This window comes from Salvia hispanica, chromosome 4, assembly GCF_023119035.1.
Source record: "Salvia hispanica cultivar TCC Black 2014 chromosome 4, UniMelb_Shisp_WGS_1.0, whole genome shotgun sequence".
NCBI classification, from domain to species: Eukaryota; Viridiplantae; Streptophyta; class Magnoliopsida; order Lamiales; family Lamiaceae; genus Salvia; species Salvia hispanica.
Window position 1 is genome coordinate 47661148 of NC_062968.1, and position 22825 is coordinate 47683972.

Genomic DNA, 22825 nt, shown 5'->3' on the forward strand with positions numbered 1-22825 from the left:
AACACGCCCCCTCACGTGTGGGCCGGAATGACATATTTGAAATGGGTCACTCACCCCTTAAAAGGTCCGATATTAAGAATTTTAACACGCTAAAGAGATAAATCCATCATCGGCTTGGACCCGCTCTGATACCATATTAGAAATGAGCCACTCACCCCTTAAAAGGTCTCATAAGGGGGAGAGTTATCCACACTTATATAGAGAAGCTAGGATCATCACCAAGCCGATGTGAGACAAGGATTTGGAGAATTTAACATGGAGCGTGCTCTCCAATCCTACGAGGAGATCCCTCTACGACAGAGAAATATCCTTCTACTTGCACCCTCAACCTGGCCCGCATAGCAATCCCCTTCCGCCATTGAACAAAAACTTCATTTTCAACGGGGGCAGCAGCTCGACCGCCTTTTTCACAAGTTCAGGTACATGCAAGCACTCACGTCGACCCGGTTGCCGTCGGGTCGACCATGAATTTTAATTCGGGTAGTCATCTAGGTGCCAAAATAAGTACGGAGACGCCGTGTGCAGAAAATGCTGCTGCTTCTCCACCTGCACAAAATAACTCTATCGTTGATGAGAGAAATGGTCGCAATTTGAATGTGGGAGAGGACGAGCGAGATGAAGAGGAGGAAAGAAATGATGACGGATCGACTCTCTGGACTGCATGCCCTTATTCCTATTGCTATTATATGTATGAGTATCCTAATCTGTATGCTGATTGTACACTGCGGTGCCATAATTGTAAGAAAGCGTTTCAGGCGGTGGTAATTCCGTCGCCACCGGCGCAGTTGGATGGACAAGATGGGTACTTTTGCTGCTGGGGATTTATACTAATGGGGTTTTCTATGGAGAATTGGGAGAAAAACAAGGGTGCTGCCTCATCTTGGACTCCCTTTTCACCTATGTTCAATACTAGAAAGCCTCCACGGAAGAGCCCGGCTCCTAGGATATATTTTGATGACGATGAGGTTTTTGTTGAGGTTTCAGAGTCAAGTGAGTCTGATGATGATGATTGGAATAAGGATGCAGAGAAAAGGAACAAGAAAGGACGTGTGGATAAGGGGAAGAATGTCGATGATTCAGTACCTCCAAACGGGGTGGAAACCCCTAATAAAACAGCAGCCGAGTCGAGCAAAAAAGTGCCAGCTACTAATGCTAGAAAACAACCTGCCTGAGTTGCTAAGAATTTTGAGAAGTTGGATTTGAATGTGGAATTCAGCAATGAAGCTGAGGATCCAGCTCCTAGAGCGAAGCAAGGGAATGGGCGAAGCCGCGGGGAGGATGATAACATTGAACGGATTGGGTTTTTTGAGGGCCTTGATGAATTCCTTAGCAGTCTCCCCATTCTTAATGTCGTAGGTGATGATAAGGCTGTCAAGGCTGCATAATAAAGTAAGACCTTAACAACTGTAATTGTAGGTGATCGTGTTTCTTGTTAGCTCCGCACTAGTGAATTAAGAGCTTCTAGTGTTGTAATTGGTACGTTGATCAACTTGGAATATCAGTTGCTGCTGTTTATGTGGCCTTGATCATCTGGCGGTTCGACTTGGTAGCTCTATGAGGTGAAAATTGAGGATAAGCTCTTGTGCTAGTGAAGTTCGTATATAACGTGGCTTTGTGTAGTATTTTGCTCGGGGGCTTTAATCAACATTTTGATGCTTCAAAATGCCCAAGTTCTCCATTACTTTGATTTTATTGATTATCTAAGCTGCTTATGCTTGATCTTTCTAGGATCTTGTGTGGTAATCAAATTGGCCTTAGTTTTGCTCCTTTTGAAAAGATTTAAATGTCTAAATAATTTTTTTTTTCTCTAATCTTTGTGTAGTTGTTGGTGATTAGGTGCAACTTTGAAGCCTTCCAGTTGGAATCCGGCTTAGAAAATGATAAGGGCATTAGCAACGGTACAATATTGGGGGTGCCGGACTGCTCAGGCGGAGGGAGGGGTGTGGGACCAAGGATGGGGTCTGGAGCGGACGTATTGTGGCTCGGGCTGAACCTTAGTCATTTTTAAATAAAAAATTATATTTTAAATTCATTCTAATTGATCTTCAATTTTTAATTAGTAAACAAAGAAACTTAAAATGCATAATTTTATAATTAATGTAAATTTTAGGAAATTTAATCATGCAATTTTTAGTATTTATAATATAAAATTCTATAAATACCAATCCATTTTACTTTATAATGTTTTTTTAAATTTTGATGAAATAACTTTGTTATTTATAGTATTATTTAATTTTATAAAATGGATAAAATTTAAAGAAAATAAATAGAAATAAAAAATGGAGTGAACTACAAAACTACTCCCTCCATCCCGGCTAAGATGACAAATTTATAGTCGGCATAATATTTTAGGAATTGTTGTTAATGTGGTTAATTAGAGAGAAGGGGAGTGGGCGTAAGTATTAAATGGAGAGACAAAATGAATATTCTCTCCGTCCATAGAAATAGACCATTTGGGGCTAACACGGGTTTAAAAAGTAATCTTACACTATATATATAGTTGTAATCAATTAAACCTTAAAGACGACTAGAGACCAAATCGGGCATAAGATCTAGTTTTTTGATGAGATATGTTCTCGTATAAATTTTTGTTTTCATTTCAACCCATTTCTTACTTGTATAGGTTTATTCTTCATTTAAGTAATTACATTGAAACAACAACATGTTTTTACTTGCTTCAAGTAGGTTTTGAAATGATTCAACATATTTCATTAATTCTTTGGGACATGATTTTTTACTTTATTCACATTAAAAAATGCAATTTATTCAAGTGAATTTATTACTTCATTCATTCAAAAACTTATTACTTCATTGGATAAGGTTTTTCTTCGTTCCATTAGGACTTCAAATGCTTCTACACATCTTCATTCATATAATTTATTATATTATTCCATGTGTTTATTACACCATATGGGTTCGTAGAGGGGGTGATAGATATTGTAGAAGAAAAAACGGCCAGCGAAATAAACTGCATTACGTCTAGAATGAAGTAATAATCCATTAGATTGAAGTAAAACTCAGGAATGAAGTAATATTTTCGGAAGGAAGTTAAAAATTTGTAACGTGTTAGTATGACTTATTTACCTTGGATGAATAAAAATAGATTGGTGATGAAGGAGAAAATAATATATAAATTTGTGAATCACATCCTAAAAAAATAGATCTAAAAGCCCTAATTTGGTATGGTTAGTGGTTCGATCCTTAAAGTGGGTTTGTGGATAATGGGATTTATATATATATATAATATATATAGGGGTGCGTTAAAATGACAATACTATTAAAAAACAAGACTTTGTACACACGCTAGGCTCAAAATTTTTATATCTTTGGCAAGATAGTATAAACGCTAGCTGCAAACTATAGATTGGGTCTAGCGTATTGAAATTTCGGTCAAGGGAAAAATCGTCTAGTGTATTGGATATTGCGAATCCGTGAAAATTTACCCTTGAGCAATTTTTATGATTGCCACATGCATAGCCTTATTATTCATTCACACGTGACAAAAATGATCGATAGGAATGGTGGTAAAGTGGTGTTACTTTAAGAGGTGTTGTCATTTTTAATACAATCCTATATATATATATATATAGTCGAGTTTTGACATTCTTTTGAAATATTAAGTTTTGTCCTCATTCTAAAACATTTATAAGTTATGGGATTAATTGAATAATATTATATTTTATAAGTTTATGGGATTAATTGAATAATATTGCATTTCTAGTTTACATTTTTAAAAATAAATTTAGATTAAATAATGTGGTGGAAGTTTTTCTAATATTCAGCTTAGGAATTGTAACTGCCACGTACTTCTAATTCATTATCATGTATATTTATTACCATTACCATATTTATTACCATTACCACTATTCAATATTGGGACAAAAGTATTAATGCAATTTAACACCACCACCCAATTAATTTGTTTGAATCATTTCTAAAATTAATGGCCTGCAATCAATTTATAATGTGGCAGTTCTAAATGACGACTTTTGATAAAAAAAATTCTATTGATTCAAACTATTTTTATTAATGGATTATAATTCATTTGTTATTAATTTAATTTATAACAAATAATATTGGCTTAAAGTCACTAAGAATACGAAGAACTACCCGTTTTCTATAAATTTGGATTGTGCAAAGATGCTTTTAACAGAATCACGAAGATAATTGAGTTCCACTAAGCTCGAAGCTTGAAGAATTAATGGAAATTCATTCTTGCTAGAGGCAACTTCAACAATACTGCAACTCATTGTTAGAATTGAATTAGCTCCAACCATTCTACAAAAGGTATCCTATTTTCATTTTCCTTTTTTTGCTATTTTGCACAATACCTATGATTTATTGTGTTGAACTATAGCAATCCCAAATATGTTTTTTTTTTCAATTTTTGAAAATTCAATTTACACTATTGTTTTTTTATTTGTTGAATAGGAAAAGGGAGAGATGTCACTAGTTGAACTGCCCCATGAGCAAAGCTTGGGTAGGAAAATGTTTATCGTACGAAAAGAAGAAGATACATAAATATTTGGTGAAGAAGATGAGAATGACAACTATATTTGCTAGGTTACCACGTAGTAGTATTTGATTAGGTGTATATCAACTAATAATCTTATCAAATGTTCAAATATGCACATATGCGAATTAGGGGTGAGAATGAATGAATTGTTTTATTGTGATCATCAATCCTAGCCTAGGAATAGTTAGGACAAATATCTTGATAATTAAACTGATTAATATAACTTACTGCCAACTAATACATAGTCAATTACTTGCCTAATAAAGTAATACTCTAACAAAGTAATACAAAGGCTTCAACGAGTGGAAAAGCCAAGTTAAATTAAACCTATCTAGATATCATAAATAATCTACAGTTTTTTTTATTAGCAAGAGCTAGTTGCATTGTAAATAAATAGTCAGAATAATATGGTACATGTATTACAGGAAAGAAAAAAATGGATTCCCGTTGGCTTTATGTGTGTTCGAGTCCTCCTAATCCAGGTAGCTGCCCATGACGCAACTAAGCTTCCGACTGATTTCTTTCCATGGTATGGAATACACTATCCTCACACTAAGGAAGATTTGATTTGGATTTAATTTGGATAATAATTGTAAGACAATTTCATAAAGACCAAGAAAAATAAAGATTCTCAAATAATTAAGGGGGTAAAAAATAATACGAAGAAATAGGCTAGAAAAATTATGCCAAGGACCTATTTAATTAAACACACTCATTTTTTGTTTTCACACAAAATTATTTAGTCTACGTGATACACTTGCACATAAATAAAATTGATCACACAAAATCAAACTTTCTCAAACAAATAATCACACTAAAATCACCAAAAATCAAACAATTTAGACGCAAAAATTTGAGGCACTACATTAATAACCACCCCCTTCGGTCTCCATTAATTGTCTCATAGTTGACAAATGCAAATTTAAGAAATTGTTTAACTTTATTAAGAAAAACATAACAAATTTAGTGTAACGTGTGTCTTAGTTTTATATATTAGATTTATAGTAATAATTATGGGTGGAATGTGACAGTTATCAGGGACTCAACAAAAATAGCAAAATGAGACAATTAATCGGAGCAGAGAGTATTTGTATATGGAGTTGTAAAATAGCAATATTGTTTTCTCAACATAAATAGTGAATTTGGGTGGAAAATTTAACATCGCTGTTTAGCACGTTTTTAAATATATCTATAAGTATAGATGTTATGTAAGCTAGTGATGTTAGATGAATAGGGAATTTGGCAGGAAATTAGACATCGGCTACCTACTATTTAGCATGTTTTTAAATATATCTATGAGCAGAGATGTTGTGTAAGCTGGTGACACTAAGTCAAACTCTTATTTATTGTTTGATTTAATATGAATTTATTTAAGTCAAGTAAAACATTGGCATACAAATGAGGCAATCGAAGTAATTTATTGTCCTCTTATTTGATACAATACTATATATTATGTATATACATCATTTGTGGGAATCATTGACAAATATTTCATATAAGCAGATTTCATATTTTATTTTCTTTACCACTAAATTATGATTGAGAATATTAAATTTTGAAATACATAATTTGTGATATAATTGCATCATACTATTAATTATTAAGTAGCAATAAACACCACCTTGGTATAGTTTGGACAAATATCTTGATGGAAAAAAAGATTAATATACTCCCCCGTCCATTAAAGATGACCCCCCCCCCTTCCCCTTTTTTGTTTTTCCCCCCAAAAGATGACTCATTCTTAAAATAGAAACCTTTTATCTCTACTTTTCCCCTTCTCTTTTTTCTCTCTCCATTTAACACCAAAATGTTTTTTAATCTCGGGCCCCAAGAAAGGGGGTTTCTTTTTGGGACGAAAATTTCCGCGAACTAAAAATAGTTTACCCTAATAATGTAATAGAGAAATAATCATATCATAAAGCTTCAACGAGTGGAAAGCCTTTAAAATTTAAAACCCTATTTAATAAAAATCTACGGTTTTTTTTATTGGCAAGAGCTAGTTGTTGTAAATAAATAGTCAATAATATGGTGGATGTATTACAAGAAACAAAAATGAGGATCATGAAAATGGATTCTCGTTTCAGGTGTGTTCTAGTCCTCCTAACCCCGGGTACCGCCCTGGGCAACTAAGCCTTTGGGCCCTTTTGGGCTTCTTTCCCTGGTATGGAATACACTATCCTCCCTTCCATACTTTCCCAACCTCTTCCGGGGCCCCATTCTCCTCCTCTGCCTCCGTTTTTATAAATCCTTTCCTCCAACTCCCAAAAGCATATTGGTTTAAAAAAACCCTTTTTCTCCCAAAACTCCTCTAAAGGGGGCCCTAGAAAAGTTTTTGTTGTCTTCTCTTTCATTAGGGAAAAACTTGGGCAAGCTCCCTTTCTTTGTTTTTTTTTTTTTTTTGTGATTTGATTTTTTAAGACTTGCAAAAATTTTAATGTCATAACCTTCGTCCTTTCAATCATAGTTAATTTTTTTAACGTTATAGTAATTGCTGTCTTATGTTTAATGTGCTTATATTGTCTTAAAATTGATATATTTAGTGCATTATTTCGGAAAAAAAACATTGAGCTATACAAACTACCCCCGGGAACCCAAATTTTCTAATGTGAAATCTTAATATAAAAATTTAATTTTTTTAAAACATTTGAATAATAATCAGATCCTAAATTTTAAAAAGGATAAAGAAAGAATTAGGAAAGATATGAAAAGTTAATAATTTAACCAAAAAATAATTCTACTCTAAGAATTAGAAGATTTTTTTTAAAGTCCCCAAGAAAAAGAGGTTGTAAAATTTGGGTTAAAAGTAAAAAATTTTATTTGTTTAATATGGATAATAGTTCCAAGACAATTTTATAAAGTCCGAAAAAAAAAGGATTTCTAATGAAATAAGGGGGAAAAAATTCGAATAAATAGGCTAGAAAAAATTTTGCCAAGGACCCATTTGATTCCCTTTTGTTTTTTTTTCACCCAAAATTATTTATCTACGTGATACACTTGCGCATAAATAAAATCGATCACATAAAATCAAACTTTTCAAACAAACAATCACAAGAAATCTCCAAAAAACAAGCAATTTAGCGCAAAATTAGGCACTACATTAATAACCACCTTTTGCTCCCAAAAGTCTTATAAAATGCAAATTTAAGAAATTTTTTCTTTATTAAGAAAAAAGAAAAATTTAGTGTAATTTTGTCTTAGTTTTTTTTATTAGATTTATGTAATAATTATGGGTGGAATGTGACAATTATCGGGACTCAAAAAAAAATAGCAAAATGAGACAATTAATCCAAAAAGTATTTGTATATGGAGTTGTAAAATAGCAATATTGTTTTCTCAACATAAATAGTGAATTTGGGTGGAAAATTTAACATCGCTGTTTAGCACGTTTTCAAAAATATATCTATAAGTATAGATGTTATGTAAACTAGTGGCATTAGATAAATAGGGTCCGGAAATTTCATCAAATTTTTTTAGCATGTTTTTTAAATATCTAGTAAAATTTTTTGTAGTGACACTAAATCGCTCATTTATTGTTTGATTTAATATGACTTTGACTTAAGTCAAGTAAAACATTGCCATAGGAATGGGGCAATCGAAATAATTTATTGTCATCTTATTGATACATACTATATATTATGTATATACCTCATTTGTGGGCATCATTGACAAATTTTTCATATAAGTAGTTTTCATATTTTATTTTATATACCACTAAATAATGATTGAGAATATTTTCGAAATACAGAATTTGTGATATAATTGCATCATATTAATTATTAAGTAGCAACAAACATGCAGTTTTACAATTACATGAATGAATTTTTTTGGGGGTCATTATCCACCCTTGGGATAGTTTGACAAATATCTTGATAAAGCCCCCTTAATATAACTTTCCCGGGAACAACACATAGTCAATTACTTGCCTAATAATGTAATACTCTAGCAAGGTAATCACAAAGGATTCAACGAGTAGAATAGCATAATTAAATTAAACTTATCAGGTATCATTAATAATCTACGGTTTTTTTTTTGGAAAGTTTGCTTGTAAAAAATAGTGAGAATAATATTGCATGTATTATGACAACCGTTTTCGGCCTTAAAAAGGGTTTGTATCCAACTTATTAGGATAAGATTCTCAATAGTGAGTGAACACAACCTATGTAAATATATTTCTCAACCAACTTCTCCCGCAAATAGGGGAGGTGGGTAACCCCAGGGATGGACATTTGGGATAACGAGATTTTCCCCGGGTGTTTTGTTACACCACGTTTTTTGGGGGGGAATCCCCAAGGAAATAAAGATGGTATTCCACAGTGGCTTGAAAAGGGTATATGTGGTTTGTTCGAAAAAGGGGACAAGGTATCTGGGAAATGTGAAAGTAAAAGACTAAAAGGGAAAAACTTAGACAAAAGGATATCGGGGGTAAACCCCCGGGTGCCGAAGGTACAACAAGAAGAGAAAAAAGCAAAGCAATAAAAAGCAAAAGTGGCCCGGCAAAAGTTTTGCGTTTCTTCACCGTATTTCCCCACGCCCTATGAACCAAAACCCCCCTAAACTCGATTTTAAAAATTAAAAAAAGATCCTCAATTTAAATGCAACTTAAGATGAACAACAAAAGCGAAACCCCCGCAACTCAAAGGGGGTGATGCGAGACGGGGAAAATCTCAAAAAAACTTAAATAAAAAAAACTACAAAAATTTGATCCAAAAATTAGCTTTAGTCAAGGGGAAAAAACATGCACACACTTAGAAATTAAAAAACGATAACTAAATCCTTCCCCAGGGAGAAGCAAGCCAAACCAAAGGAACGAAATAAAACTTCATAAATTAATCCTTTGACTTATTTTAAAAAAAAGAAAATTTTCAAAACCCCAACAAAAAAAAGAAAAGATTAAACTAAAAACAAATAACATTGTTTTTATTTAAGGGGTAAACCTATACCATCGCCCTGGGGAAAGGGGAATGATGATTTCTCCCGGGGTTTGGGATGCCAAGTGACCATAGTGATACGCCCGGATTTTGCACCGTTTTTAAGGCCATTATTTGGTCCGTTTTTATGTCAAAGTCACTCTACACGTCCATTATTTGCATTATTTGATACGGCCGGATTGGGTATTTTGGTATTTTGACGTTGCTTGTATAAAATGCATAATCGTTCAAAAGTGGTTTCAAAAATGCCAAGTTTGGAAATTGAGTCAGACGGCGACCGATTTTAATGCTTGGCGCTCTGGCCGGGTACATCAACGCAGTGGTCCGCTCTCGTAAAAATGTGTTTGGAAGAGAAGTCTTGTCCGGCGACCGGCCGGAAGACGCGCGGCGGTCCGGGCCACCGAGAACAGACTTGACGAACGCAGAGACTGGCCACACAAAGGCAAATTTCATTGAGAAAGGCGGCGAATCCAAGAAGCCCTAGATTTGCTCGCCTTACTCATATTTTGAACATTTTTTTTTCCTTCTTACAAATGTTTCACATTTCCCTATAAATGTTAACCTGCCTTTCATCAAAAGTAAAATTCCAATCGTTAAAATACTTCATCGGGTGCAAAAAGAGTCAGGGAGAAGTACTTCAAATAATTATCAAGAATTCCATGCTGATTCAACCTAACTTTTGTTTTATTTTCTTTACGCATGTCTGAATCATGCTTTCCCTTCAATCTAGCGTTTTAGCTTATTCAATTATGTGTAACCAAACTCATGATTTGCAGGACAAGAATTCATTTCAAGTTATACAAGTTCCGTTTTCTATTTAGTATCCATTTTGTTTTACTTCTTTGTTTCTTCCCTAAGTTAATCTTGATGCTTCATGATTTAGTGACACAATCGTGTATGATTTAATATAACTGTCATAATCACACAGAGCTTCTAACAGCTAGATCCACTTAGTAGATGCTACACAATTCTTCCTTAAAACTAGTAATCGTTTAATTGAGAGTGAGGATCTTCCAAGGGTCTGGAGCTTTTTTGGAGTTACGTGTTGGGATCGATAACCATAATCTTGTAATCAACGTTTTTTGTATCGCATGAGCATAAGCCAGGTGACTCGTTCCATCAAAGTAACACCGTGCTGCATTGTAGTCAGAATTTTGTATAACCATAACCGTGAACACACATCCCTCGGGAATTCCCTTTATCTCTATTGTCTTTCTCCCGATTTATTTGCTTTTAGTTGATCTATGCTTTTTTATTGCTTTTAGTTTTCAAAAGTTTTCAAACCCAAATGTTTTTCCGTATAGTAACGAGTCTTAGTGTATGGCGACACTTTGTGTTCGTCTCCCGTGTTCGATATCCGCACTAACCTTTAGCTATACATATATACTCGTATACTTGTGTGTAGTTTATTTAGTGCTAATAAAAAGTATCAAGTTTTTGCGCTTGTCATCGGAAGACAATTCACTTTGGAGTGATATCTTCAAACGGATAATTTCACATTGGGACTTTAATTTCTTTCAGCTTTTTAATTTTAGTTTTTAATTCGTTTTTGTTTTTGGTTCTGCAGTTTTGTATGCGAACGCGATCCGAAGGATGTTCTAGAACCACTCGATTTAGAACTTGAGAGAACTCGTAGGAATATATAAGAAGGAAAAGGATCAGAACAACGGGTGACCGAACGGATGATCGAGAAAACCGCAGAAATGGTGAAGCTACTGAATGGATGAGAGACGTGCCGAAAGGGCGGCCCGAGAAGCTCGAAAGAAGAATCGAGATACAACCAGTGATGAACATGTTCAATCATGGGAATATGATTACCTTTCTCAAGGACTCGTATTGTCGCTAATAATTTCGAGTTACGCATGCCCCTTATTCAAAGTAGGTCGAGCAAACTCCTTTGGCAGTAGGGCGTAGGATGCTAACCGCCATCTCTCCAAATTTTTGGAGATCGCAAACACTCTCAACCGAACTAAGGTCGACGACGAGGCCATGCGGTAAAGCACTCTCCCCATTTTCATTAACCGATTCTCGCTTAAAGAGCCGGGTTTGAACGTATGCCCGCAGAAAAGGCCCCACATGGAAGGACATTGTAGTTGCCTTCCTCGACAAGTACAGTCCGCTTCGGGCACAATTTTGAAGCTCAAAAGTGAGATCTTCCAATTCATCCAAGTGCCATGACGAACTCCCCATGCAGGCGCTGTTTTTCAAAGCCCTTTCTCCGAAAGTGCCCTAACCATGGTTTCACCGTGACCACCAGGCAGATTCTCTATAATGGGTTTAACGAGAAAATTTGTGCTATGCTTGATTCGTGTGCAAATGGAGGGTTCTTAAGGAAGTCGTGAGGAAGCCAACAAGATAAGAGAATTCGCCACCAACAGCCAGTGGCGAATGAAAGAAAGGCATACCTTCTAAAAAGATAGTCATGCTGAATAGTTTCTGAGGAAAGCTCCTTGCAAAGGAATTGGCCGAGCTTGAGTTAGGGTGGACCAAATGGATTCATCAAGGAAGTGGGGGACCCGATTCCACCAACCTCCACAGAAGCAGCCTCTGCCCTCGAAACCCTACTCCCGACAAAGGGAAGAAATCAACTACATGCAGGCGAGGCCGTCCCAATGTAAATTACAACAATAACTATCACCCTAACCAGAGGGACGGTAATTTCAATAATTATAATGGAACCGACCTCATCCTAACCTTTCTTATTCTAACAATAATTACTTGCAACCCCCTCAGGATTTAACGTTAGCAAGGAGAATGAGACAATCAAGCAGCGAGGAAAAGTATGAACAAGGATCACAGGATCTCAAAGAATCGCGTGAAGACAAAGAAGGTTAACGACACTAAGATCTGAGTGGTCGCGTCAGATAAACAACCTCGAGCAGAAATGAACACGATCTCAACCCGCCATAGCCAACATCAACACACAATGGAGTAACCAAAAGAATCATTTCAGGACAGCAGCAAAGGCGCCCGGCACGAAGTGGACGGACGCCAACAAGAAGTGGTGGCAGCAGAACCGGGGATCGCCCGTACGCCGGCGGGATCGTCGCACACCACGTGGCAGACTGCCACTGAAGCTCAGAATGTAGTCTGCCTACCAGCTGCGGATCACGCTGACACTACACGGCGGGCTGGCCACCGAGTAGCGCAGACGCACCCGCCCGCCAGGGACTCGTGCGGCACAATGGGATTGTGCTACCCTTCCAACCGAAGAGGAAGTTTAGCTCGAAGAGCAGCCTAAACAATTTTTGAACATATTTTGTAAAGCCCTATACCAACATTCCCTCTAGTCAATCAAAGGTGTGAAATGCCCAGGTACGCAGTTACTAGCAGCGGTGATTTATAAAGAAAGCCAACAAAGCCGAATCTTTAAGCTACCACATCATTGCGGCGTAGATCATCCAAAAGGAGAAGGCAGTGAAGGCAGAGAGATCCGGGCCAATTCATTATCCGATGCCGGATTGGAGAAGGAAAAGGTTGACAAGGCCCTATACGATCTAGGATCTTCCATCAATCTCATGCCAGCTGAAGTACTATGAAAAGCTCAACATTGGGCCACTCAAAACTTCAGACGTAACACTCAGGTTGGCCGATAACTCGACCATCAAAACTTTTGGTATGATTGTGGATGTCTAAGTGAAAATAGATGATTTTATTTTTCCCGCCGATTTTATTGTACTTGACAAGAAAGTAGACAAGAACGTCCTTCTAATCTTAGGGTGAGACTTTCTTGCCACTTGCAAAACTTTGATTGATGTAGGTCGTGGCGAGATCACCATTAGCGACAACCATAGCCAATCCACCTATAAGATCAAAAGCGAGATGCACAAGTTTGAGGAAGCAAAGCAGGCAAAGATGGAACAGCAGTGTAGGGCAGTCATGTAGACCCCTTTGAAGCGGAGGAACATACTACCTCCACCTTCTATGTTGTAAAAGAGGTAAGACATTGTGACATCTCTAATTCAAATTATGCCTTATTCTGCATATTCATATATTTTAATGTTATTTAGGTATTTATATTGTTATAAGAGTAAGTATTGAATAAGATGGTAGTTAATAAATTACTGGGGGGCCTGCCTAGTCCGAACTATATATATTGCCTTTATACCTATATATATGTGCATACACATGAGTTTTCACATAAGATGAAAACTGTAAAGTATGTAATATATGTAGTTAAGCTTCAAAATTAAAATAATATAATGTATTACATGGCTTTGTATGTATATGTACGTATAAAATTGGTGATAGCCTCCCAATTCAAAAAGCTATATCTATATAAATAAAAAAAATAGACAAATGAACTAAAAGGATTAAAATACCATTACAGAAAAGACGTTCGTTTGCGAGCACCCATTTGCTCGCAAAAAGAGTATGCATTTGCTCGCAAAACCCAATTTGCTAGCACATTTGCGAGCACCATAGGTGCTCTGTATGAGGCTTGTAGCAAAGTTGCAACCGCTTTTTGCGAGCACAAGACCATTGCGAGCACCTTTCTGCTCGCTACATGCATACTCGAAAACTGCGACCAGTAAATGCTCGTTGCCTGACCGGCTACAGTAATTTACTCTCTTCTTTATCTTCCCAAAAAACTCAACGTAAAAGACATCATAATTTGGGTCTTCTACCCCATTAGCCCGTAAACCATACGCCTTCGTCATAACTTGCTCCTTTAACAAACAAAGACTGAGTAGTAAGTATTCCAAATTACAAAACAAATCTTCTATCGAATTATGGAGAAATATCATTGTTTCTACAATAGCATGTCCAAACAAGAAAAATACACCAACTTCAAATCTATTCAAAGGGCAATTCTATTCAAGTAGAGAAACACAATGAAGACCTTGGTTTTTTATGACCAACCACTGCCTTGGTTTACAACAAATGATCTACTATCAGGTGGCAGTGCTCAGGCATTTTAAAAATGGTTGTGGTTCAGGTAACTAAGGAAACTATGATTCTGAGATTTGCCACACTAGATCAATAAAGCCCCTAAAAAAAGGAATATGCCATTTATTTTCATAATCACTTGCGCTTTCCTCTGCCAACTCAAATAAGAGCATAAAGTGTTTTAGTTTCTAGCATGTATTCTATGTTCAGTAGGAGCACACAAGGTCTGTTGGACTAGACAGATATATTTGTGCCTTTTATCATGCCATATATCTTCATATTCATGTGAAAGTAAATGATAACCAGGTGCACAATCGCCTCAACCCCACAACCCTTTTTTCAGATCATCACTGAATTCTTATGAGCTGTCAATAGGTCAGTGAGCTTCATGAACTGCTCATATTGAATCAATAACTGATCCTGATGTTTGGACAAAAACATTCAAGAGGTATACGGAGATAGCACACCTGTTGCGTCTTCACTAGATATAAGGTAACTGCGGTAATTTGCTTTCTGAGCTCTTCTCCCTAAAAACAAGAATGTAGAACAGCATCACACTCAAAATAATCTTATTTCATACTATTTCAGGAAAATATATTTTTATTAGATTATCATCTTAACGACAGAAGAAAGGTGATATACTGATTCTGATTTAACACTTTTTCTGAATTTGATTCTCAACAAACTCATGTATATATATGTAAGGTAGACACACACATGATATGCAAAGAATACAAGCAGTCCATTGCAATAAATTAGTGCCTTTGCAGATGAAAAGCAAAGCCTTAAAAAAGATTGGATGCATAAAACTGTTATGTGATACTCCATATCACTATTAAGCCACCAATAGAGATTCATAGTACTTTCTCTGTATTCCCTTAAAATTTTCAAATCAACATTCAAGTTATAAAAGAACTATCACATTTTTAAGCATCAAAACAATGGCAGCCAGCTTCCATATAGTATCCAAATTCAAGAGTATAAAGCAGAACAATCATCCTACTGATATTGGATAATCCATCATTGTATGATTTTGGCATGCTAAATCAACATATAAATAAAGAAAATATATGAAACCTGCTTGAGAGAAATGGGAAGAGAGAGTCCCCACAATCTCTCTCATTATTTATCTCCAGCTCCTACAAACACAAGCACAAGCAATCATATTGTAGCATCAGTGGATCTGCCTAAAAGGATCACCAGCACTCAGTGGATCTCTTTTCTATAAGATACCTGTATTGTAGCATCAGTAGCAGTTGCTAAAGCAGTTGAATGCTCTCCCTTGCTACAGGCTTATAAAATATAATCAAATGATAGAGATAAGAACAGTACACCTTACCACATTGAGCAAAGTAGCAGTCAGAAATTTGACAGATACAATTCACTACGTTCTATCCTGCTTTTGTAGAAAGAAAAAACAGAATCTCAAACAGGTTTGTGAGAAGTTCTTAAGATGCCTAAATTTCCTCTATAAGATGCATTTTCCATCTGAGCCACAGTGAAACAATATGGTGGTTGCAGCTACGAAAAATCAATCAACGAAAAATCAACTGAATTTCTAAGAAATCTACGGAAGCGGTTTCATTTTAGCACACGCACAACAATCAACACTACACACAACGGATTTTATTTGCTACTAAACAAATTTCCTAATGTTATTAATAGCAGGAGAAGGATACACGATCGAATAAATGAGAATCACAAATTAAACATAATGCAGTGTAAGATTAAAAAACAACGCCGATTAGGAAAATAGTCATTCATTGTTTTAGCAAATTTAAAATCCCTAAATGCAATTGTAAGTAAATACTCGTGTAGCTTGACGATGAAGGCACTTTGTAGAGAATGTTCCTCAATTTGAGAGAGAAACTGGCTGGTGGCGGAGGATTTGTGGCGGAGCAGCTTGAATTGAACGGTGGCGGTTGGCAGAGCAAGGAAGGATTGATCAGAGAAAATTGAGAATTAGGGGTTTTGTGATAACAGCGCCGAGAACTGATTCAAAATAAGCGGGAACTAAGTTTTTCCGCGAGCTCGCAAATCGAGGCAAGAAAAGAATTAAGGGGTTGTTACTAGCAGCAAAAGAATTTTGCGAGCACTTGAAGAAAATTCGACTAGTAGTATTGTTTCGAGCACCATTTGCTAGCATATATGCCACGACGGTTGGGGTGCTCGCAAAAAAATATTTTGATCTGTTTTCATTTTGTGCAGGAAAATTTCATAAGTTGCTAGCATACACTTGTGCTAGCAAAACTTTGGTAGCAAACAGACACTTTTCTTGTAGTGTATACATCGCTATGTGACTACCCATATTTGACAAGTATTGGTAGAAACACGTGTCTATCCAAATTATGAGTTGCCGACACATTTCCAATATAGAATACATTTCTATTTATTTTATAAAACTTAAAAAAAAATTATAGTTACATTTGCATGACAAAATCGCATAAATATATGTTACAACTAGTTTAATTACCCCGATACATTAATGCTTAATGACGAACTAGAGGATTTTCATTCTCTTGATTCATGATAAAAAAAAAAAAAAAACTTGTTACTTTTCCTTGTTTGTGTTTAATGGAGTGGTTCGCAACAGATAAAAGCTAAAGTAAGAATTTAGCGAACACAAGGACGTCAACAATATGTAAATGAAAGAAGAAGGACAAGAAGTCTTTTCCCAAGTATAAAGAAATTCGAATAGCGTTTCTTATACAATAAACGAACTACTAACTTCAAAAAAATATTAATACATGGAACAAGGCTTCAAATAAAGAAAACAAAGAAAAGAAAAGATAAATTTTGATGCACTTCGGGCCTCTTCTCCAAGCCCGAACTATTGCCAGTCTTTGAGCAGTCCATCGGGCCGAGGGGAGCGAGCCTAGCCCGAGAACAACACAACAGCCACACCTTCCTTTCCCACCTACAAAACTACAAACAAAGTAATTAATGCATATGTACAAGAGAATTAAGGGATCTTCCTATTAAAGAAAAGGAACAACACCTCTTTTAACTATGAAGGACTAAGGACTTACCCAAAAGAGGCAAGTCAAAGCTGCCATTTTTGCTCCTCCAAAACAGCCCCTGCGCACCAGCTTTCCTAGTCACACAATCAACCAAAATCAGTTTTGAGGGGACTTGTACTTGTAATCTCTAACTAAAGACCAAATTGCTTTCAGTGTAGAGTAACTACTAAATCACAAAAGTGAGATAGGTTTCAACATGAGGACAAGGGGGGAATCAGCTTTCAATTAATTCTCCTAAGGTACAAAATCAGCCTATAAAACCCCCCCTCAACCCCACCGTTAGACTCCCTTCAATACACTTGAAATTTCAGCAAATTAAGAGTTAGAGAGAGAGCTTGGAGTAGGATTCTGCAGGCTTTCTTACAGCAGCCCTGCATCCCTTAGGTAACATGTCTCCCTCCTTCCTCATCTCCAAGAATCTCTCTTCATTCAAAAAAAAAAGAGAACTCAGTTTCACCCCCTTTCTTTGTCACTGCAACTAGGAACTCTAAAGGAGGAGGGCAAGCTTTGTTTCCTAACAACAAATACCAAGTCAGTAATTGCTCCAAGAGGTAATACACCTCCACCTTCCTCCCAATCAAAATTTCATGTGAGCATGTAGTAAATAAAGCACAAGCATGTTAAGAGCACCACCACTTCAGATCTTAACAGCATGATAGGATAATGGAAGAACAATGAAATCTTTAACACTCCCCTGCCTTGTTTCGGATGCCATGCTTAGGATAAGAAAATTTAGAGCTTTAACACATAGATGAAACAAGGGAAACTCAGAGAACAACATGCTAAGTGTTAAATCCACAAAGAAAATGCTAGCTTTACTTGAAATGCTTCATCCACAACTTTTTCATAGTAGCCGACAGTGAGTTCAAATCAAGGTGCTAGCTTCACAATATTGATAAGCAAAACCACAACCCAAATAGGGGTGCTACTGCCTCCTAACATATCTATTAACTTAAGAAAATAAAAGAAAAGCAAGTGAGGATAAGGAAGAGAGGTTAAGCACTTAGCTACTGCCCGACGAAGCGGTGTGGCTCACGAGCGGTGGTGGCAGCAAGCACGCCGGCGAACCGGATGCCGATAGCATAGACCGCTATTCCGCGCAGCAGCCTCACGCTGCGACGGCGGAGATAGCCGCAGGCAGAACTGCAGCTCGCCGGAGAGCGGAGCCGTGTGCGTAGAGAGAGAGAGGCGATGCCTCCTCTCCTTCTCCGACGGGCAACACCAGCTACGGCGGTGGCGCGAGAAAGAGAGACAGAGATGGACGGAGACGGAGAGTACCGACGACCCTGTGACGCCGGCGGTTGACTGTCGCGACGGAAGCAATCGAGCGAGAGAGATGAAGCTGCCTCCATAAATTTCTGATTAGGGTTTTAATCTTCCCCAATTTGGGTAATTTGAGAAGTGAGTTGGGGGAAAATGTGAAATTGAAAAGTAGTTGACCGATGGGTTTGAGGGAGTAAATACGTTGGGCTTAGTTTTAGCCCAAGAAGGTTTATTTTTGTCTGGGCCAATTGGTTTAATAAGTCTTGGGCTAGAGTAATAAGTTAAATGAACTAGTTTGCTATTAAATCTTGGACTCATTAAAGACAAACGACCGAGTAACGGTTTCGATGAGAGGATTTATTTTCTTTTTAATTCCTCAATGATGAATATAAATCTCGGATTTGCCTTAGTTCTTGAATAATTTACATAGAAGTTATTCTTGAATAATTTACATAAAAGTTAATGCTATTAAGGTTAAACGAATAATGTCTTAAGCCTCCACGTCAAACTTAATCGCAAGATTTAATTAGTGCTCAAGGACCTCTTATGAATTAAGGAAAAAGGAATAAAATGATCACGCACTTAGGATGCATTCATGTTTAAGCTTAATGAATATCTCAAAATCTAATTAAGTATTATTTTATTTCCTAAAGGGACGTCTTCACACGTCGTCTAAGGCCAAGTTAAAGAACTTACGGATAGAGATTTTGCTTTGAGGTGGGCATTTGTTTCAAACGTGATTTCAGTATGAAAATGGAAAATCTTTGCTCAAGTATATTGTCATGTCATGTTTTGTTTTATGATTACCTATCTGCTTGGCTATGCCAATTTAAGTTAAATCGAATTCGGGTCCCAGTAGGGCCGCAAACCCTACTCGGACTAGTGTACACATAAAGGGATCGTGAGCTAACAAAGGAGTTGGCCGGTCCAGTGACCGTCGTGGAATGTGGCCACATTCCTGGTTCACATCAGTTTCAGATATGGTATATCTATGTTACGAGATTGCGCAATCAAAATCTTTATGAAAGAAAAGGATTTAGTGACTCGGGCCTTTTTACTAAAAACCCCGTGATCACTCAACTGTGGCTTGACATTAAAAATAGAACTGTTTTTGGCAATGTGCTCACTGAGTATATCAAATACTCAGCCCTGCATGTTATTTTTCAAATGTGCAGGTTGAACGTGGACGAGCAGGCGAAGGTGTTGGGTACGATCCTTAAATAAGTAGATAGGTAGCCCAAGGTAGTATGTCTCCATACATACTACTTTGTCTTGGACTTTTCCGCTGCATTATGATTTTGTACTAGAAATTTATGAACCTAGACCGCACTCTGACTTTATTTTGGCCTTGATTCACTTTCGCCTATGAGACTAATGTCCTATATTCGACTTATCAGTTATGTTTATCCCACTATATTGTTTTTAAAGTGTTATTTAGTCACGTATAGATGCAATCACTACCACTATGGAGTTGTGGTCGTGACAAATGCTATTTATGTAATAGTACTAATTTATCAATAAAGAAGTTTTACACCGCCTTCATTTATATACAAATATACTACACAAGTTTAGTGGTAGGAAGGAGAAATAGAGAGGAAGTCAGAAGAAATACATAGAGATATTACGGCCAAAATTATAGCGGAAGAAAATAAAAGGATCAAGGATGCAGCCAGTGGAATCAGGGGTTCAGTTAAACTACTTACTATAATCAGGTGTGTATAAATCACACTTTTAATTTTACATATTTTATGTGATTGATTGTTATGTGTTAAATTAGAGTGAATGTTTGAATTATATGATGTGAGCCTGAAATAGTTATGTGTTATTTGATATTGATGGTTTAATATGACGTGGATATGTTATTTGTACAATGGATAAGTTTATCTGTAGCATTGGAGCTAATTGATGGAATATATGGATATGTAACTGGTGCAATGGATATGTTTGATGTATGGTGTTGGAATTATTAGAATCATTGGATTAAAAGGGATCTGTGACAGTCATGCCCTGGGTCTGATATCAATGGCAATGGACCTACGGGTCATTTACAATGGCAATGGACCTACGGGTCATATATACAATGGTAATGGACTTTCGGGTCATATATATGTATACAATGGCAATGGGACCTCCGGGTCATATTATACAATGGCAATGGACCTTCGGGTCATATATATATATGTACAAAGGCAATGGGTCATATACAATGGAATCCCGGGCAGATACCAGACTTGATTTGTCACAGAATAATAAATTGAATAGTGTGGCATATGCATATGTGGATGAAATTGTTTCTAATAATTGTTGGTTATTGTTATATATATTGGTTAAAGAATATATTGATATCTGTGATGTGGGATTAAAGGTAAGATTTATATACACTGAGTTGTGGCTCATATAAACCACTAATATTTTTCAGGAATAAGAGATAGCAGTGAACTTTTTGGGTTGACGTGAGTCATAGGAACTCCACATGTTATCAGGGTCGGCGGCTGGCGCATTTTTGGCAACCTTCTCCTCCTCATCATTTTTGCATGTAGATAAATGTGTAGTATATAGAGTGGTGAAAGAGTCCCACTACGGTTTAGAATAAAATATGTACTTGATAAATGTTGGTTTTTGGATTGATATAATATGTGTGCTCTATTTACTCGACAAATGGATTATTTAGTTTAAATTTTGAATTTATTTTTGGTAAGTGCATAAGTCATAAGAGTTGGGGTGTGACAGTTTAGGTGGTATCAGAGCAGGGATAGATCTCATTGGGATTGTCTGCATTTATGTGTCATATGAAATATGTTAGTCATACGTTGCATTTGTATTTGACATGTCCGAAATATGGACATTACTAAGCATGTGTCACCGAGGAGAGAAGGATCAGCCGCCCTGCATCATTATTTAATTATATGAGTATTTTATATACCACATGGAAATTATTAGTGAATATATTGATTGGTAGAACAAAAAGTACATGTACTGATGATATGATACTGTACAATTGTTAACAGATTTTGTGAACATAAATCTGTGATGTGTGTTATAGTATCTAACTGACTTATCCTCCCCTGAGCCAACATAGTTATAATTGAATGCTCCCATGAGCAAACATAACCATAATAGGATTATATTACTTTCTCTTTTATTGAGTAGAAACATTTATCTAATAAATAGAAAAAGTCAAACTATTAATTACATCAGTTGAACTTATCAATAAGACCCACACTTATAGGAAATGCAAAGGGAATGTTCTTTATCAAGACAATAGTAATCAAATAATGAGTGTAGACCTTTTTGTAAAGTAAACAATTGACAAAATTATATCATGATGAGTTAAAATCTATACACGTATAATATTAAAGGAACTCGAAAGGTATATTCAATTATAAGTATGAATATAGATTCATAAGGTATAAGTATTGATTTTCCTAGAGCATAAGTTTAAATTCATAGTTTTGTAATAAGTCATAAGTTGACGATTAAAATGTGAATCATTTGAACTTTTATATAGTGTGTGTACTTGTGGTTGAAGTTGAGAAAGTTATTCTTTTGAAAATGTGGTGTCTTGAGAGATCTCGTGTTAATCAAAGTGTATTGAACGACAAGAAGTTTGTGGTTTTATAAAGTCAAAAGATTGCCGAAGTATGGGACAGAGTTCCCAAGTGACAAAGAAGGTGATTGTGTGGGACTGGCCACTCCACATAATCCAAATCTTTGTAGCGTCATTAATAAGCCAAAACTCAAATAAAATTTTTCCCTAAGGGAATTTAAATGTTGGAAACCCATTTGTTCAAATACTGCATCAAAGTTACAATTTTGGTTTTTCAGTCAAATTTTTTTTTATAAAGACTAAGAGATATTTTGCAGTGTCGATTCGCTAAGTTAACCTTATTGTTATTTTATTCTTTTTAACTCAATTAGAATTTTAAAAAAAAAAAAAAAAAGTAGTATACGGTTTGAAATAGATTTATTTTGAAGTAATGATTATTGTCTTTGTGGTAGTTAATTTATGATATGACAAAATGGTGAAGATAATTTGCAACAAGAAGAGATGAGTACTTAGAATAATGAAGTAGATTGGAGCGTAAGGTGTTGTAAAAGTAGATGTTTAAAAGCTAATTATGTGACTTGTGTGTGCTTTAAGATATACTAATGTTATATATGAAATTTATGATAACAGATGCAAGTTGAGAGTGGAATTTACGATTTCT

The 22825-nt window shown here is 36.0% G+C and overlaps 1 protein-coding gene and 4 long non-coding RNA genes across 6 annotated transcripts; 3 read left to right on the plus strand and 2 right to left on the minus strand.

Annotated features, from left to right (window-relative positions):
* Positions 1 to 464: 464 nt before the first annotated feature.
* LOC125221247 lies at positions 465 to 1385 on the plus strand. Its single transcript, XM_048123372.1, has 2 exons — positions 465 to 1136; positions 1194 to 1385. The coding sequence occupies exons 1-2, from the start codon at positions 465 to 467 to the stop codon at positions 1383 to 1385; spliced, it is 864 nt and encodes a 287-aa protein (XP_047979329.1).
* A 12219-nt stretch (positions 1386 to 13604) lies between these two features.
* On the minus strand, positions 13605 to 16598 carry LOC125219389. Of its 2 annotated transcripts, XR_007176123.1 has the most exons (5): positions 16145 to 16598; positions 15568 to 15668; positions 15412 to 15473; positions 14802 to 14861; positions 13605 to 14114 (listed from the first exon to the last, which is right to left on the minus strand). It is a non-coding gene; the product is annotated as an uncharacterized LOC125219389 (long non-coding RNA). The 2 variants fall into 2 exon arrangements; XR_007176122.1 differs by having other exon boundaries at positions 15568 to 16593.
* Positions 16599 to 16980: 382 nt separating this feature from the next.
* LOC125185464 lies at positions 16981 to 17840 on the minus strand. The gene is made up of 2 exons (XR_007170142.1): positions 17364 to 17840; positions 16981 to 17259 (listed from the first exon to the last, which is right to left on the minus strand). It is a non-coding gene; the product is annotated as an uncharacterized LOC125185464 (long non-coding RNA).
* On the plus strand, positions 17680 to 17924 carry LOC125185465. Its single transcript, XR_007170143.1, has 2 exons — positions 17680 to 17738; positions 17837 to 17924. It is a non-coding gene; the product is annotated as an uncharacterized LOC125185465 (long non-coding RNA).
* A 2296-nt stretch (positions 17925 to 20220) lies between these two features.
* On the plus strand, positions 20221 to 21101 carry LOC125218290. Its single transcript, XR_007175927.1, has 2 exons — positions 20221 to 20329; positions 21037 to 21101. It is a non-coding gene; the product is annotated as an uncharacterized LOC125218290 (long non-coding RNA).
* Positions 21102 to 22825: the final 1724 nt, after the last annotated feature.

Bases quoted from the DNA above. Each gene is read 5' to 3' on its own strand.
- LOC125221247 (XM_048123372.1), top strand. From the start codon at position 465: ATGAATTTTAATTCGGGTAGTCATCTAGGTGCCAAAATAAGTACGGAG. The intron at 1,137-1,193 runs GTGCCAGCTACT...AATTTTGAGAAG, and splicing joins CAGCCGAGTCGAGCAAAAAA to TTGGATTTGAATGTGGAATT.